The sequence below is a fragment of the Ursus arctos genome, unplaced genomic scaffold (genome assembly GCF_023065955.2).
Source record: "Ursus arctos isolate Adak ecotype North America unplaced genomic scaffold, UrsArc2.0 scaffold_10, whole genome shotgun sequence".
Taxonomy (NCBI): Eukaryota; Metazoa; Chordata; class Mammalia; order Carnivora; family Ursidae; genus Ursus; species Ursus arctos.
Genome location: NW_026622764.1, coordinates 54454821 through 54472990, shown reverse-complemented (window position 1 = coordinate 54472990; position 18170 = coordinate 54454821). Strand labels below are relative to the sequence as shown.

The window sequence follows — 18170 nt, the reverse complement described above, 5'->3', positions numbered from 1 at the left end:
CAACTCGTTCTGATTCAAATCTGAACAAGAATCCCAAAATAGGAGATTCAGATCACCACCATCTACAAAGCTGCTTGTCAAGGTTCTTAATGGTGCCCACTTTCTGAAGAAATGTATCTTTTTGTTTGAACTCCAAGACGATGTATCAGAGCGACATACTGTGGAAGCCCACAGGTGCAGGGAAGGGTTTGCCCGAGTCTGGCTCCTGAGCAGGGATGTGTGAGGGGACAACCAGTTTCAGTGCTGAGGTTTTACAGGATCCTTGCTTCTGGCCTTTGGGAAACTCACCAAAACTACCAGTGACATTAGTCCAACTGCAACTTTAGCAGGGGTAGTACCCTCACCTAAAGCATAGATACTAGACACAGGGGATGGTTCCCAACCAGGGTGACCAGATACCCAAAGCCAGAAATTCTAACAGCTGGGTCTACAAGACCAAGGACATTGCCTAAAGTGTTGGCTCGACGTTCCAGAACACCACACATCCATACCCAAAACAACTCATGTTGCCTGCCTCCTGTTATGAGCTGAATCGTGTGTCCCCAAATTTCCTATGTTGGAGTCCTAATTCCCAGGATCTCAGAATGTGACTGCATCTGGAGATAAGGCCTTTAATGAGGTCATTTGTGTGGGCCCTAACCCAATAGGACTGGTGTCCTTATAAGAAGAGAAGATCAGGACAGAGACACAGGAGAAGGATGATGTGAGGACACAGGGAGAACATAGCCATCTGTAAGCCGAGGACAGAAGCCTCAGAAGACACATCCTAGACTTCCTGCCTCCAGAATTGTGAGAAAATAAATTTCTGGTGTTTAAGCCACTCAATCTGTAATACTTTATCACGTGAGCCTGAGCAAACTCACACACACACACACACACACACACACACACACAGAACCTTATACGGGGGAATGACTGCACTGCTGTACTCCTTGACGAAAATGAGACGTTGAATATTAACTTTTCTGTTATCTGCATGTGACATTCATATAATAATTAATAATTAACATCATTAGACATACACAAACATGACTACACAAACTACCTTCTTCACATACGTAACAAACAAAGAATAAACGTCTCCTGTTTTATTCTTTTTTACCTTGTGGTAAAACTTTAAGGTAATTTCTTCTGACATTCAGTTCCCGTAGAGATTTCAACTGACCTATCTGCTGGGGCAAGGCTGTGATCTCGTTGCAGCTGACGTCCTGCATCAAAAGCAAAGGCAGAAATGATCAACACCCTTTTCCGGGAAATCAAGCATCTCCTGTAAAATCTCCTTAAGGAATTTAAATATGAGGACAACCACTCAAGTACAGTTTTATCTTGCTCTGTACATCCCTGGCCACGTAAGGCTTATTAGCACAGAGAAGAAAAAGAAAGTGCACCATTTTGAACATCCCCTGAGAAGAAAAAAAGAGAAGAAAGGAAGGATGTTTGGAGCATTGGGGCCACTCTGAGGGCCTCTCGCCTGCTGTGTTCATGTGCTTCAATCTCGTTTAATCCTCACGACGAACCCATGAGGCAGTATTCACAGTTCACCATTTACAGTCAGAAGAACAAGGCTCAGGGAGGTACGTCAGGTGTCCAAGGCAGTTAACACTCAGAACGAATGCCCGCCCACTGTTAAGTCCCTAGCCCGGTGTCTTGAAATAGAAGCTTACATCTCCTACTTACCAAACACTCAGTTTACTGTGAGAAACCATGACTGTTAAGGCATCTTTTGGGTGTACTACTTACGTAAGATGGAGATCTTACTGGAAGGCTGGGAACTCTGTGGACCTAAACACCTTTAAGTACACTGTACAATCAAGACTGTGAGGCATGTGGATGATGTCTTTTTTTGCACGGAAACACTAATATCCCATTAATCGTTGATTGGAACCACCTCTCGACACACGCAAAACGAAAGCTATGACATTTATAATCGTATTATTCTCTCCCCCCATCCCACTCTTCCTCCTTCTCCGGAAGCTCTGCTCTGCCCTCACCCCCCACCCCAGCTACTCTCCAGTCCAGAGCAGCATTCTGTCTCGTGAGACACTACGATGGTCTCCTTGACTGGTTCCATACATTTGTCTCCCCAGATCCATCTTTCACAGAGCTGCCAGACTGTGTGTTTCACTATGTTTAGCAGCTTAGACATTTGCAAGAGCTCCTGGGAAACCCATGGGGTAAAGTCCCCGACTCTGTGGCAGGGCCCAGCAGCTACGGTTCAGGGCTGTTTCTCCAGCACCATCTCTATGAAAAGCCCTCCCTTGCGCCCTCAAGCCATGTCATTACTGATTGCGGTCGCCAGCATGTGCCACGGTGTTTCACGGTCCCATATCTGTCAGGTTCCTCCCTGTCCCCAATGTCCTTTTGTCTGACCAACATCTAATTCAAGGCTTGCTCTGCTCTGAAACCTTTGTGGAGGTTTCCCCCACTATCCCCCTCTGAACTAACACCCAGGGAGAATGACCTCTTTTTTCCTCTGTGGTCCTGTGCATAACCTATTACTATATTCATATGCTCACACATTTGCCTTCTCTCATGAGCCCGTGAGCTCCTAGCTGGAAGATAACCGGGTCTTATTTGCTCCATCTTCCTGCTGCTGAGCAGAACGCCAGGTATAAAGCAAGGGATCAATACATATTGGATGAAATTTCTGAAGTCCATTTATGTTGATACTCTCCTTCTGCCTCATGGCTGGAACCCCAGGATGCTCCAACATACACCCCAATCCTCGGCAGGTCCTGCTTGAAATGGCAGAACCACAGATATACTTGGGCTAGGTTTGATCTCAACGAGATTGAGCCTTTAAATTCCCCACATCACTTCTGAACCTGCAAAAACCGCCCCTTTTACCAGGCAGCAAAGCAGTTTCACATTCACTCAGATGAGGAGAACTTACCCTTGACCCACCCCCAGCAACCCCAGGGCTCCGTGTAAGAGCAGGACTGTGCAGAACGCAGGGGATCACTGCCCTCTGATCTCTTCTCATCTAAAAATCCTCAGGTGACCCGCCCATCTGGCAAGGTCACGAGGCTGCTAAATGAGTATCACCTGGTGAAGGAATAAAACCGCTCGTGCTAAGGGGGATGAAGGAGCCCTCTGCACAGGCTGAGTCTACACAGTGCAACGAGCCGCGGTTCGGCTCTGTGCTCCGCATCCGACTGAGGTGAGCTGGCGTGACAGGCTCACAACACTGGGCGTTCAAGAGCCTCACCCCCAGGCTGGCTGTTGGTGTACCCCTCTTGGTCCTGAAAAGTCACATAAAATTCCACGAAAAAGATCCTTAGTGTTTAAAAACAAAAACAAAAACCCACCAGTACATCTGCAGAGAAATAAAAGCTGAAAGAAGTAATTATTGAATTAAAAGGTCCAGAGATTTGTTCAGTCACTTTGAGCCCCTCACTGAGTCAGTAGATAATTCTGCCTTTCTGCATCTACTTCCATATATGAGAAGGAAAAAGTGAAATGCTACCTCTTCTCCGGTACTGTGGCATCTGATCAGTCACAGATATCAACAACCAAATCCTTTCAGTGAAATCTTTATCTTTCTTCGCCTCAACCAAGTCACAAATAAGCAAGAGGCGCCATTCCATTCTCTTTTAGAAGAGCCCTCACATAAAGGGTGTACAGTAAGCCCTAGAAATACAGGAGATCAAAGCATTCTATTGGACTCACAGACAGGCACAGTCAGACTGGTGATGGTTGGCGGGAGGGAGGGGGTCGTGGGGGAAGAAATCGCGGGAATTTTCCATATCTAGAGAGAAGTTATGTTACTGACATCTATAGTTAAGTTTTTATTAGTCTGTGAGTGACTGCACGAGAAGGACCCTTTGTTCGGTTTATGGGAATCAGTTTTTTGATACGAAACTGACAACTTTCAGAAGTTTCAAGGACAGAATTCTTTAAAAAATCATTATTTTATTTTATTTTATTATTTATTTCGGCGGGGGGGACAGAGGGAGAGAGAGTCCCAAGCAGACTCCCTGTTGAGCATGCAGCCTGACACGGGCTCGATCCCAAGACTGGGAGACCACACCCGAGCCTAAACCAAGAGTGGACACTCAACCAACTGAGCCATGCACGCACCCCGCCCCCCGCCCCGCAAAATCGTTCTTTTTAAAAAAAGGAGGGGAGAGAGGAAAACAGAGATAACAGCTATATTTAGGCAGCTCATTCAGAGCACAAAGTCTCAATTCAGTCTTATCCTATTTTTTGGGGTGTACTATATTCACCTTGCATTTTGTTGATTATCCTCTGTTTAGCCGGAAAAGTATGCCTGGTTCCCTAAATATAAGGTAATTTTTTTCTGACTTATATTTCTAACATAATGGCTTTATCAAGGAAAATCAACTCCCTTCAGCTATATTTAAATGCTTATTTACCAGTAAGGAAAGCAGTTACCCAATTTACACTTAAAAAAAAAATAATGATAAATAGTTTTTCCTTCTGACCTACAGGATAGGACATCTGTAGACAATTAGAAACACAAAGTCCAATTGTCCATTCACATTTTGAAGTGTGTATAGTGAAGGTCAAATTATTTTAATAGTACTCTGCTGTCAGTTATTTCCTGTCCTGCCAAAATAAGGAGGGGAAAATGCCCAGGCAGATTTAGCATGAAAGCAAGGTAACAACTCACTATTGTATAATCAATATTGTAGAAACTATGCAAAACTCCTTGGCCTCCCAGTTACGGAACCTTGATAAATTTTAAAGAGCTATGAATTTCTTCAGAAAAATAAAACCCCCCATGTCTTCATTAGCTGGGGAATGAGGAGGAGGAAAGAGAGGATAATAGTCTAAATGCTTTGGTAAGATGTTTCAGTTTAGAATATGAAAAAGCAATATTCCTGGAATGGTCTGGTTCTCTAGAACATGTCCGTCCACATTTAGCCTAAGGTATGGTTTTTTAAATTTGAGTTCATTTTGAAAAGATAACATTTAGGAAAATAAATTTAATAAATAAATAACATCACTGATTCACACTTCTGCATTTAGTGAGAATTTGCCAAGCTATGAATTCCAGATTCAGTTGCTTCTTAGAATAGTCAAATGAATCCCTTCTGAATTATCTATTAGCCCCTAAGCTATATCTTAGAAAATACTTATTATAAGCTTCAGTGAATCCAATTACCATATATTCACTGTTATAATAGTGCAAATGTACAGGCAGGCCAAAAAGAAATCATCATAAACATGTCATAAATATTTACTAATTCTATTCTTTTTTATACAGAAGTGAGTCTAATTATTAAATATTAACATAAATATTCAACCTAAGTTTTTGTGGACCAGCCAGTCTAATTTAGTCATTGAGATAAAAAACAAAACGGGGAATTTTAACTATGACTTAAAATATACTTTTTTTTCCCACTGGTTTAATCAACATGTTTTTAAAAAACCAAAGGGAAAACTTTGGAGTCATTTCATGCCAGCCCTTCCAGGCAATAAAGGAACTCTCTAGAAGTGTTAAATGCACATTGGAGACTAAGAGATTTTTGTTATTAAGTGCTAGTTGTTAATTTACCTTCAGGATGCAAAAATGACAAGGATTTAAAACATTAGATTAATTCAGGGATTATTAAGCTAGGTAATGTTCACTTTCAGGAAATAATATAAAAAAAGAAAAAAACTGTTTGTTAAAGGCGTAACCTCTAATGAACACCAACACAACTACTGCGTACTGTGTCAAGATGATCTTGGTTGGGGAAGATGCCCAGTGAGACTGGGCCACACTACGGAAATGCATGTGGTATTCTCATGAGCTACCTTGCTCTGACTCTCAGGTTTTCAAAAACCTAGTGTGGTTATACTATTGCTGAAGTCGTATTTTTATCTTAAATATAGCTCTTCATTTAACTGAAGGAAATGCAAACATTCTGACAGGAAATTTAAGCTATTAATTCCCATCATGGGGATCATGCTCTTTTTTTGGTGGGGGGGATGTCTGTTGTATGACTCACTATGTAACTTTAGGTAAATGTCTTAACCTCTCTGTTCCTATGCAAAGAGAAGTGGCAAAATTAAAAAATTTAAATTTTCTTGTGATATTAGGAAAATCCAATTATCACAATAGAAATAATGAAGAGATTTTGAAAGACAGATACTTAACCCACTTAGGAATCATGTCAATTTTGATTTCTTAGCAATCAGAAACCTCAATGCCTGTAGTCGGAACTTTTTTTTTTTTTTTTTTTGAAAGATCAGTATGCTGGGGCGCCTGGGTGGCACAGCGGTTAAAAGCGTCTGCCTTCGGCTCAGGGCGTGATCCCGGCGTTCCGGGTTCGAGCCCCACGTCAGGCTCCTCCTCTATGAGCCTGCTTCTTCCTCTCCCACTCCCCCTGCTTGTGTTCCCTCTCTCATTGGCTGTCTCTATCTCTGTCAAATAAATAAATAAATAAATCTTAAAAAAAAAAAAAAGAAAGATCAGTATGCTCATTTAAACTCAAGACTTTTTCAAGCAACTGCTGGTATGATAAATTACCACCTCCCGACGTTTACTGGATGTCTCCTTCCAGTATAAAACTCCACTTCACACCCTTGCATATACTCACAAACATCTGTCCCAACTCAAAGCTCTTCAACAAAATGGATCTTAAACAAGCCATGGATTTCCAACTGTCCCACAGAAACTAGAGACGTTAGGAGGCATCTCCAGAGACTACAAATGGAAAAATGATTATGGAAGACACATGAATTTACGTCTCCCCTACACCGAGCTCCGAGGTTGGAATGTTATGGATGAAACTGAAGAAGGGATTTTTCTCAGAAGCAGGCCAGTACCCCCTGTGTCTATAATCAATCCTTGAATTCAAACTCCCCCCACACACAAACATTTCATGAAAAGAGAATAAAAAATGAGATGCCTAGTCAGAGCCAGGAAATGCCCCTTTCTATCAGTTATTACTTGCGTTAGGCTCTGTGAGCTTTTCGGTGGTAAGAGCAGGTTCTGGATCAGGGATACTACGTTCTCTTATACGGAGGTAAGAGCTGGGAGCCACAATTTTCACTGCCTGAGGTGGGGAAAGACAAATTGAAAGAAACCACGCAAGGGCTAGAGCATCTCTGGACCCCAGTATATCAGCATGCACAGGGAACCATGAGGAAACTCACCTTCATTGTGCTCTAACTTGGTGTGCTGTCTTCACAGCTGTCTGGGAATCATAACATAGGCCATTCATATGGCACCTCCTACCAAATATTCAACATGCCTTTTCCTTCAGGCATGGTTTGACAGTAAAGGAACCATGTCTCCAAATGTTAATGTGGTTTTAATGAGTAAAATAAGGGTTAGTCAATACCAGAATATTCTACTGACCTTCCCTGACTAGCTGTAGATCTCCATGAGGAAACTTCCAGACAGACACTGACCCTATTTTTGTAACATTCATTCTCTGATTGATTCACTTTCGGCTGTTCATGCTCTGCCCCAACTTTAATGGGAAAACCACTGCAAGGGGAACCAGGAACTCAACAAACAAACAACAAACAAAACATTCTCCTCATCATGTGACACGTCATCTAGAAGAAGACACAACAAGCAGAGCTGTGTGGTGCTGTCATCACACAGAACTGGTTTTCACCCCAGCTCCACCACTCCATAGCCCCATGGCTTTGGATAAGTAATTCTGAAATTCAAATTTGTCTACAGAATGTAGATAATATATCTACCTTGCTGAGTTACTGTCAAGATTATATGCAATAATCCATGTCATGTACCTAGCAGAGTGCCAGGCATACAGCAGGTGTTCAGTAAACGCCAGGGCTTTTTCTCTTTCTCTTACAGAAAGAACAGCCAGATACAAAGACTTACAAAGCAACATATATCCAGATTACAGCTACACCTCTGAGAGTACCGGAGGGACAGAAGTAATTCATAGTAGCCAAGAAAGTCAGGAAGTTCTAGATCTTTCCCATCAGAAATGACCCTGGAGGGGCCAGCTGCATAGAGCTAGGATTCCTTAAATTCTCTTGCACCTGAAACAACATAGAACACTATCCTGGCTTCCCATGGATTCAAAAAAGGACATCTCGATAGGTGCTTCTTTTTTTTTTTTTTTTAAGATTTTATTTATTTATTTGACAGAGATAGAGACAGCCAGCGAGAGAGGGAATACAAGCAGGGGGAGTGGGAGAGGAAGAAGCAGGCTCATAGCGGAGGAGCCTGACTCGATCCCATAACGCCGGGATCACGCCCTGAGCCGAAGGCAGACGCTTAACCGCTGTGCCACCCAGGCGCCCCTCGATAGGTGCTTCTTAATGACTTCTCCATGGAAGGAGCAACACTTGTGTTCCTTTGTTCTCTGCACAATCTCAAATGGCTGGATGACCCAATCACTGCACGGCAATGCTTTTTGTTTTATTTTCGGATAACCGCGGTATACTGAAGATGGTAAGATGGTGTTTTCCAACTTTAGTTCCTCTTAAAAATTAGAGAGGACTCCTCCTTTCTTGCAGACAGCTACAGTGCTTTTGTTCTTGTTTTTCAAGCCAATGATGACTGTGGAATACTCACACTTGGAAGAGAAGAGGGTTTACAACTCCATCTAGGATACTCTTTGAGTCTAACGTGAAATTTAAAAATATTTCTTCCAAAATAGCTAAACACTGCTCAGAGCCTGATAAGCATAGTGATTTTATCAGCACTTAATTGGCTTCAGGTACTCTGAACGCTTGGGGGCGGGAAGGAGGTGGCTCCCAAATTTTTTTAACAAGGTGGTTACCATGTAACTATAAAACAAAGCCTCCCAAGCAAGTCTAGAATCACTTTAGGCTCTCCGGGGAATTGCTTTCCAACTGATAGCTGAAAATCATTGGACATGGTTACCTACAGTAGCGCTACTATTTTAAGAAAAGAAGAGATGAAAGATAAGTAAGAACGGATGGAAACTAATCTTTTTTTAGTCTGTGACCTTAAGCAAGGTCACCACCCCTTGTGGTTAAATAATGGCAATCAATTAAATATTCACCAGAGTCAGAAATAAATGCTTTTCACAAAGACAATGCCTGTTCACACAGTTAAAGAACACAGGCTGCAGAGCTGCCCCACCTACACGTGGCTACTGAGCACGAGAAATGTGGGTGGTCCAACCTGTGAGATGCTGTCTGTATAAAATATACGCTGGACTTCAAAGACTTGATATGAAAAAAATACAAAATATCTCATTAATTATATATTGCATACATGCTGAAATAATATTTTGGCCATCCTGCATAAAATAAAAAAAATTATTAAAATTAACTTCACTTGCTTTTTTAAAAAAAATATGGCTACCAGTGCATTTAAAATTACATTTACTGACAGCAATGAGATAACAAAAAGAAGTAAAAGGCATCCAAATTGGTAAGGAAGAAGTAAAACTCACTATTTGCAGATGACATGATACTCTATATAGAAAACCCTAAAAACTCCACCAAAAAACTACTAGAACTGATAAATGAATTCAGTAAAGTCTCAGAATATAAAATCAATGTACAGAAATCTGTTGCATTTCTATACACTAATTTCTATACACTAATAATGAAGCAGCAGAAAGAAAAATTAAGAAAATAATCCCATTTACAATTATACCAGAAGTAATAAGATACCTAGAAATAAACCTAACCAAAGAGGAAAAAGACCTGTACTCTAAAAACTATAAAACATCGATGACAAACTGAAGATGACACAAAGAAATGGAAAGACATTCCATGCTCACGGATTGAAAGAACAAATATTGTTAAAATGTCTATACCACCCAAAGCAATCTACACATTTAATGCAATCCCTATCAAAATACCAACAGCATTTTTCACAGAACTAGAACAAACAATCCTTAAAGTTATATGAAACCACAAAAGACTCCAAAATTGTCAAAGCAATTTTGAAAAAGCAAAACAAAGCCGGAGGCATCACAATTCCAGATTTCAAGTTATATTACAAAGCTGTAGTGATCAAAACAGTATGGCACTGGCACAAAAATAGACATATAGATCAATGGAACAGAATAGAAAACTCAGAAATAAATCCACAATTCCATGGTCAATTAGTCTTTGACAATGCATATAAGAATATCCAATGGGAAAAAGACAGTCTCTTCAACAAATGGTGTTGGGAAAACTGGACAGTTACATGCAAAACAGTGAAACTGGACCACTTTCTGACACCATACACAAAAATTCAAAATGGGTTAAATACCTAAATGTGAGACCTGAAACCATAAAAATCCTCAAAGAGACCACAGGTAGTAAGGTCTCTGACATGAGCCATATCAACATTTTTCTAGATAGGTCTCCTGAGGCAAGGGAAAGCAAAAACAAACTGTTGGTACTACACCAAAATAAAAAGCATCTGCACAGTGAAGGAAACAATCTACAAAACTAAAAGGCAACCTACTGAATGGGAGAAGATATTTGCAAATGATATATCCAATAAAGAGTTAGTATCCAAAATATGTAAAGAACTTAGGCAACTCAACACCCTAAAAAACAAATAATCCAATTTGAAAAATGGGCAGAAGACATGAACAGAGATCTCTCCAAAGAAGATGGCCAACAGATGACCAACAGACACATGAAAAGATGCTCAACATCACTCGTGAGGAAATGTAAATCAAAACTACAATGAGATATCACCTCACACCTGTCAGAATGGCTAAAACCAAAAACACAAGAAACAACACATGTTGGAGAGAACGTGGGAAAAAAGGAACCCTTGTGCACCGTTCTTTTTTCAGTGGAATGCAAACTGGAGCAGCCACTCTGGAAAACAGCATAGCGGTTCCTCAAAAAAGTTAAAAATAGAACTACCCTATGATCCAGCAATCACACTACTGGGTATTTACCTAAAGAATATAAAAATACTGATTCAAAGGGATACATGCACCCCAATGTTTATAGCAGCATTATTTACAATAGCCCAATTATGGAAGCAGCCTAAGTATCCATCGACTAATAAATGGTTTTTTAATGATTTTTTTAAAAGATTATTTATTTATTTATTTGACAGAGATAGACAGCCAGCGAGAGAGGGAACACAAGCAGGGGGAGTGGGAGAGGAAGAAGCAGGCTCATAGCGGAGGAGCCCGATGTGGGACTCGATCCCGGAACGCCGGGATCACGCCCTGAGCCGAAGGCAGATGCCTAACGACTGCGCTACCCAGGCGCCCCAACTGATAAATGGTTTAAGGAGATGTGACATGCATGCATGCGCACACACACTCTGGAATATTATTCAGCCATAAAAAAGAATGGAATCTTGACATTTTCAACAACATGAGTGGAACTAGAGAGTGTTATGCTAAGTGAAATAAGTCAGGGAAAGATAAATAGCACATGACTTCACTCATGTGCAGAATTTAAAAAACAAAACAAATGAGCAAAGGAAAGAGAGAGAAACAAGCCAAGAAACAGACTCTTCACTATAGAGAACAAACTGATGGTTACCAGAGGGGAGGTGGGTGGGGGGATGGGTGAAATATGTGATGGGGATTAAGGACTGCACTTGTCATGATAAGTACCGAGTGACATATCAAAGTGCTGAATCACTATATGGTACACCTGAAACTAATATAACACTGTATGTCAACTACATTGGAATTAAGAATAACATAGAGAAGGGGAGGGGAGGGGAGGGGAGGGGAGAGGAGGAGAGAGGAGAGAAGAGAACATTTGCTGCTTGCATTATCTTCCCATCAAGCAGTGCTGGTGAGGGTGCTTCCGCTCAGGCCACAAGTCAGCTACACCACACCGACCTTCTGTACATCACATGCTGTCTCTCTATGTTGGGCTTTTTCATTTATAAGATGTCAAGAGCTTGGACTAGATGGCTTTTAAAACCCCCATGGCTCTAACATTCTAGGATTCAAGGATTCAACAGTTATTGCTGATGGAGAAAAGAAACCGGAGCCAGTTGATGACAGTGCTAATTAGTAGTTAGTCGACACCAAACAGTTAGTGTAACGAAGAGGCAGGGCAGCCCTTGCTAGAGCTGGGCTCTGGACAGGGTGCCTAAGGAAAGCTCAACGGGTCCCTTACAGCCACCCCCTAAGCATGGGTGTCCCGAGGCGGGAGACAGTGCTATTCCACCCCGGCCGCGGTGCCAGCCCAGCAGCTGACGAGAGCACCTGAGGAAAGCCCTGCTCTGGTGTGGGGCTGGCTCCAGGCTCAGCGCACGGGCCATGTCGTCACAGAGGAGCTGGTCTGCAGCTCCCACAGCACAGCGGATGCGGGGCATGCTGCCAGCTTAAGACCAGGATGTGGTGGGACAGAAACGCATCCCAGCTGCCAACAGGTTCCAGCAGACTGACCTCACCTATGAGCCACCCAGCTGTGGGAGCCCAAAAAGTGGGGAAAAACCAACCTGTGATTCATATTGTGTTTGTAAGACTTAACCCAAATTCTAGCAGACCTGGATTTTGTGGTTTACGAGACTCCTAAAAGAAGTATTATTAAAAAAAAAAAAAAAAAAAAGTATATGACTAACAGTTTTTTTCTTTTCTTTAAATATTTTTAAAAATCTTATTTAATTATTTGAGAGAGAGAGAGAAAGAGAGCAAGAGAGAGAGCATGGGGGGCAGGGGCAGAGGGAGAGGGAGAAGCAGACTCCCCTACCGAACAGGGAGCCCGACTTGGGGCTCCATCCCAGGACCATGAGATAGTGACTTGAGCTGAAGGCAGATGCTTAAATGACTGAGCCACCCAGGCACCCCTGGAAGTTTGCCCTTCCTAATCCCATTCATCTATTTCACTCATCCACCTGCCCCCATCCCCTCCAGCAACTGCCAGTTGTTCTCTGTTACTTGTGAGTCTCTTTCTGGTTTTTGTTTGATTTTTTTTTTTTTTTTTTAGATTCCACATATAAGTGAAACCATATGGTATTGGTCTTTCTCTGACTTATTTCATACCCTTTAGGTCCATCTATGTTGTCACAAATGACAAGATTTCATTCTTTTTTATGGCTGAGTAATATGCCATTGTATATTCATCTATCAATGGACACAGGTTGTTTCCACATCTTGGCTATTGTAAATAACGCTGCAATCAACATAGGTATGCATGTATTTTTTCAAATTAGTGTTTTTGTATTCTTTGGGTACCCAGTAGTGGAATTATTGGATCATATGGTAATTCTATTTTTAATTTTTTAAGGAATTTCCATACTGTTTTCCATAGTGGCTGCATTAATTGACATTCCCAACAGTGTGGGAAGATTCCCTTTATTCCACATCCTTGCCAACACTTGCTATTTTTTGTCTTTTTAATACTAGCAATTCTGACTGGTGTAGCGTGTTATTGTGGTTCTGACTTGCGTTTCCCTGATGGTCAGTGATACTGAGCACCTTTCCATGTGTCTGTTTGCCATCTATATGTCTTCTTTGGAAAAACTTCTATTCAGGTCCTCTGCCCATTTTTTATTCAGATTTCTTTTTTTGCTGTTGTTGAGCTGTACGGGTTCTTTATATATTTTGGATATTACCTCCTTATTGAATAAATCACTTGCAGATATATTCTCCCATTCACTAGGTTGCTTTTTTGTTTTGTTAATAGTTTCCTTTGCTGTGCAAAAGCTTTTTATTTTTGTGTAGACTCAATAATTTTTTAAAAATATTTATTTATTTGAGAGAGAGCATGAGATGGGGGAGAGTTAGAGGGAGAAGCAGACTCCCTCCTGAGCAGGGAGCTCTTGTGGGACTTGATCCTGGGACTCCAGGATCGTGACCCGAGCCGAAGGCAGTCACTCAACCAACTCAGCTACCCAGGCACCCCTCAATAATTTATTTTTGCTTTTGTTTTCCCTTGTCTAAGGAGACATATCCATAAATACATCATTAAGGCTATTTGATGTCTAAGAGATTACTGCCTATTTTAGGGGTTTCATAGTTTCAGTTCTCACATTTATGTCTTTAATCCATTTTGAGTTTATTTTTGTGTATCGTTTAAGAAAGAGGTCCAGTTTCATTCTTTTACATGTAGCTGTCCAGTTTTCCTAATACCATTAATTGAAAAGACTGTCTTTTCCCCATTGTATATTCTTGCCTTCTTTGTCACAGATGAACTGACCATATAAGCATGAGTTTACCTTCTGGGCAGTCCATCCTTTTCCACTGATCTATGTGTCTATTTTTGTGCCGGTACCCTACTGTTTTGATTACCACAACTTTGTGGTATACCTTGAAATCTGGGATTATGATACCTCCGGTTTTGTTCTTCTTTCTCAAGATGGCTTGGCTATTTGAGAAGACCCCTGCATCTTCATAACCAATTCCAACTTTGGTGTGAGCTGGTTGGAATGGGTTTCATATACTACTATCACATAAGCCCTGAGGAAGACACTCCTTCTTTACCTTTAACGCCTTTATACAGTAATAACACATTTCTATACTAAAATCAAAGCTGATACAAATATGACATGGGTGCTGTCACTTTCCCAGCCAACTCCCCATGCAGACATGATGAAGGGTTAATAGCACTCTCTATCTGGGCCTCACAAGTCATCACCCTAGTGTCCCACGTGGCCCCAAAGAAATTAACTGAAGTTGGCACACAGGGGAAAAGTTATTGGCCATAGACTCAGGTGCACACTTACAAACCCATCTCTACCCATAAAGTTTGTTTTTGTTTTGTTTTTTGTCTCTGGGGATATGGTCACATTTTAGATTTCATCAATTTGGGGCAATGGTTACTAAAACCCTTACAAGAATCAGAGCGCTCTGTTCTTTCTGAATTGAGTATTTATATTCATAAAGTATGGCCTACTAACTTATTTGTACATTATTTTGCCAGTTTATCCATAATTTGTCACAAATTTATATGCAATCTGAAAAAAACTGATCTAACTACCACATGATAACCTGCAAACTTCAGGAACTGTAAATCCTGTGAACTTCAGGAAGTGTAAATACAGGAAACCTGTAAATTGCAGGAACTGTGTCTGCCACAGCAAGGCCAAGATTGTTCCTCTCCCCACTTAATGTCTTTATCATACACAGCCCCCCCCCCACATAGGTGCCTCCCTGTCCAACAGTAGCGAAAAGTCTTTCTGACTACCTTGATAGACTAGGATTAGTAAACAAAAAGAGCATCTTAAAAATCAGTAACATACCAACTCCATCAACTGTTTGAGCTGACCTATCTCTTCTGGCAGCGATCCAAGTTTGTTGTTACTTGCGATTAAGACTTTGAGAGGCAGACCACACAGGCAGGCAGGCAGGGCAGACAGCTGATTTCGACTGCAAAGACAGTACAAGGACACAGGTGAACATACAGGCCACTCCATGCTGTTTCTGAATGTTTGTGAGTCAGCAAGAAGAGAGGAGTGATCCGAGAAGACATTTTACGAATACAAACGGTCCAATAAAGTTTCTGCATGTGTCATAAATCCCAAGTACAGAACATAATACAAAAGATTTCTAAGAAAGAAAGGCAGGGGCCCCTGGGTGGCTCAGGCCAGTTGAGCGTCTGACTCTTGATTTTGGCTCAGGTCATGGTCTAGGGTCCTGGAATGGAGCTCAGTGGGGAGTCTGCTTCTCTTTCTCCCCCTCCCTCTGCCCCTCCCCTGACTCCTGCACGTGCTATAAATAAATTAATTAATTAAATAAATCTGTAAAAAGAAAAAGAAAGGCATAGGCAGTTCTGCGGGAAACAACTTTTTCCAGCACGAGGAGCCCCATCAAACCCCCCGCAGAAGCTGAGTCCTTGGCCAGCCCCGAGGCAGATGGGCATCACGCCCTGTGCCTCCAAGAGCAACAGGAAGCTGTGGCAATTGTTCTCTCCCTGACAATGTGAGCAGGAAACTCAGCAAGATCCAAGCACCACGAAGGCATCCTCCCGTCCATGTTGGTAGTGATGGGGAAGATCATTTTGCTGCAACTTATAAAAGACCCTCAGCCTGATTGCCAACATTTCGAGCCTGATTTCCAACATTTCGACTCTGCTTCCTTTTGCTAACACAAGAGCCGCTATGGTTAAGGTCTATTTTGGTGTCCGCAAGGGAGCTAATTAAAAGAAGAAAAAAAGCTGGGGTGCTTGGGTAGCTCAGTCAGTTAAGCGTCTGACTTTGGCTCAGGTCATGGTCCGAGGGTCCTGGAATTCAGCTCCCTCTCCATCTGCCCCTCCCCCAGCTCATTCTCTCTCTCTCTCTCTCTCTCTCAAATAAATAGATAGATAGATAGATAGATAGATAGATAAAATCTTAAAAAAAAAAAAAGGAAGAAGAAAGTAAAGTTGGCCTCCTGGCAAAAGTGAAGCTGGAGGCTCGAGGGGTTCAGTTTCACAGAGGGTGGGTCCAGGTCTCACTTCCGCTTTGCATGAAAAGGTTTTCTACCGAGAAGTGTCTGAACTTCCTATCATCAGTGCTTAGTTTTCCTGAGAAATGGGAAAATAATGGATAAGTGAAATACATGAACCATCTTATGTATGTCAGCCATTTATTTCAACCTCCTCTCCCACAAAAAGCCCCTTTCCTGCCATCAAGTAAGGAGATAGATGGTTTTCAGTTTCCCTGCCTTTCTTTCCCCACTATTCTGCCGATGAAGCCAATGGCCAGGCCATGAAATATCTAAAAATCTGTTTGTCATGTTACTGCAACTATTCAGAACTTCTTTTGTGTGTGTGCACGCACATGCACGAAGCTTCCGAGGCTGTGGTACAGTGTGCGTGTGTTTATGGGCACACATAAATCAGTGTGTGTGAGACGAAGGGACACACAGCCTGAAAACACACCAAAATGTTATCAGTAGTTCTTTGAAGGAGATTAGGTACAATGAGTGTCTTTTTATTTTCTTCCTTATACTTTGCTGAATTTTCCAAAATTCCTACAAAGTGCTTTTATAATTAAGAAATAAGTATCACAGGGCGCCTGGATGGCTCAGTCCATTAAACGTCCAACTCTTGGTTTCAACTCAGGTCGTGATCTCAGGTGTGTGTGATGGAGCCCTGTACTGGGCTCAGCGGGGAGCCTGCTTCTCTTCCTCTGCACCCCCCACTTGCATGCTCTCTCTCATGCACTCTCTCTCTTTAAAATAAATAAATACATCTTAAAAAAAGAAATAAGTATCACTATAAAAAGATAAACTTCATCTGTATACTAGTTACATGGTACTTCTATTTGTGAAAATTTACTGAGATGTATAATTATGTGATGTGCACTTTTCTGTACGTATTATATTTCAGTTAGAGGTTTTACTCCCCTACTCCCCCATATAAGGAGGTGGGAATTATATGGCTAAATAAAGCGCATCTCTAGCTGATGGGCTGAGAAAGAACCTTTCTAGGGACACCTGGGTGGTGCAGTTGGTTAAGCCTCTGCCTTCGGCTCAGGTCATGATCCCAGGGTCCTGGGATCAAGCCCCACATGGAGCCCCTTGCTCAGCGGGGCGTCTGCTTCTGCCCCTCCCCCCTCACTCACTCTCTCTCAAATAAATAATGAAATCTTAAAAAAAAAAAAAAAAGAACTTTTCTAATGTGGGTGCTCCCCTGTAACTACTCTGATATCTCTTCTGCTCCAGGTACCCAATGCCTGGGTAATAGGGTTTTATCAAGAAAAGATACAGTCAATCATCCCTTCATTGCCCAGATCTGCAAAGAGAGCTATTTCCAGAAAGGAGCAGAAGGAGAGAGGTTTCTCTAAGACAGTCCAGTGGAGGGACAGAGGAGATTGAAAGCCGTATGGGGGTAGAGGGTGTCCCTGGCACTGGAAGGACCAGCTGGCTCTTCACTTCCTCCTGGTTAGAGTGACAGGTGAAAATAAGGGTGATGGGTGTGCCCTGGCACCTTCTCCTGTCTCTGAGGGCAGCGTAACGGAAACAAGGGCTACCAGCCTGTCTTCCAGCCTCTGACATCCACCCACAGGAGCCCAGTGGAGCTATTCTGGCTGGTAGACAGGGACTTTCTGGTGCTCTAATGGGAGAGCTTTCTTCAAGCTCCTTAAAAAGCTCCTTAGACACTACCTCTGGAAAAAAGAACGAAGTTTATTAAAAGGTGGCAAGTAAATAATTTGGAATGTAATTTGTGGTTATAAAATATTTATTAATATGTAATTTCATAAAGTGAGGACTGGTTACTTAAAATGTTAAAGCAATTTTTTTGGAGCCATATTTAAACTTCCTTTTGAAGAGAAGATAAGGAAACAAAGATTAGTATTTTCAAAAATTTCTACATTTTTATTTTCATAGAATTAACAATTACAGTTGAAGATT

General features: G+C 41.7%; 1 protein-coding gene across 3 annotated transcripts in view; it reads right to left on the bottom strand.

The window, feature by feature from the left end:
* LRCH1 (leucine rich repeats and calponin homology domain containing 1) overlaps nt 1-18170 on the bottom strand; it is a 191931-nt gene that overhangs the window by 63400 nt on the left and 110361 nt on the right. For all 3 annotated transcript variants that reach the window (XM_026493283.4, XM_026493287.4, XM_026493286.4), the window contains exons 3-4: nt 15077-15203; nt 1103-1208 (exon numbers count right to left, since the gene is read on the bottom strand). In XM_026493283.4, the coding sequence (XP_026349068.2) occupies nt 1103-1208; nt 15077-15203 (233 nt within the window). The remainder of the gene's footprint in view (nt 1-1102; nt 1209-15076; nt 15204-18170) is intronic.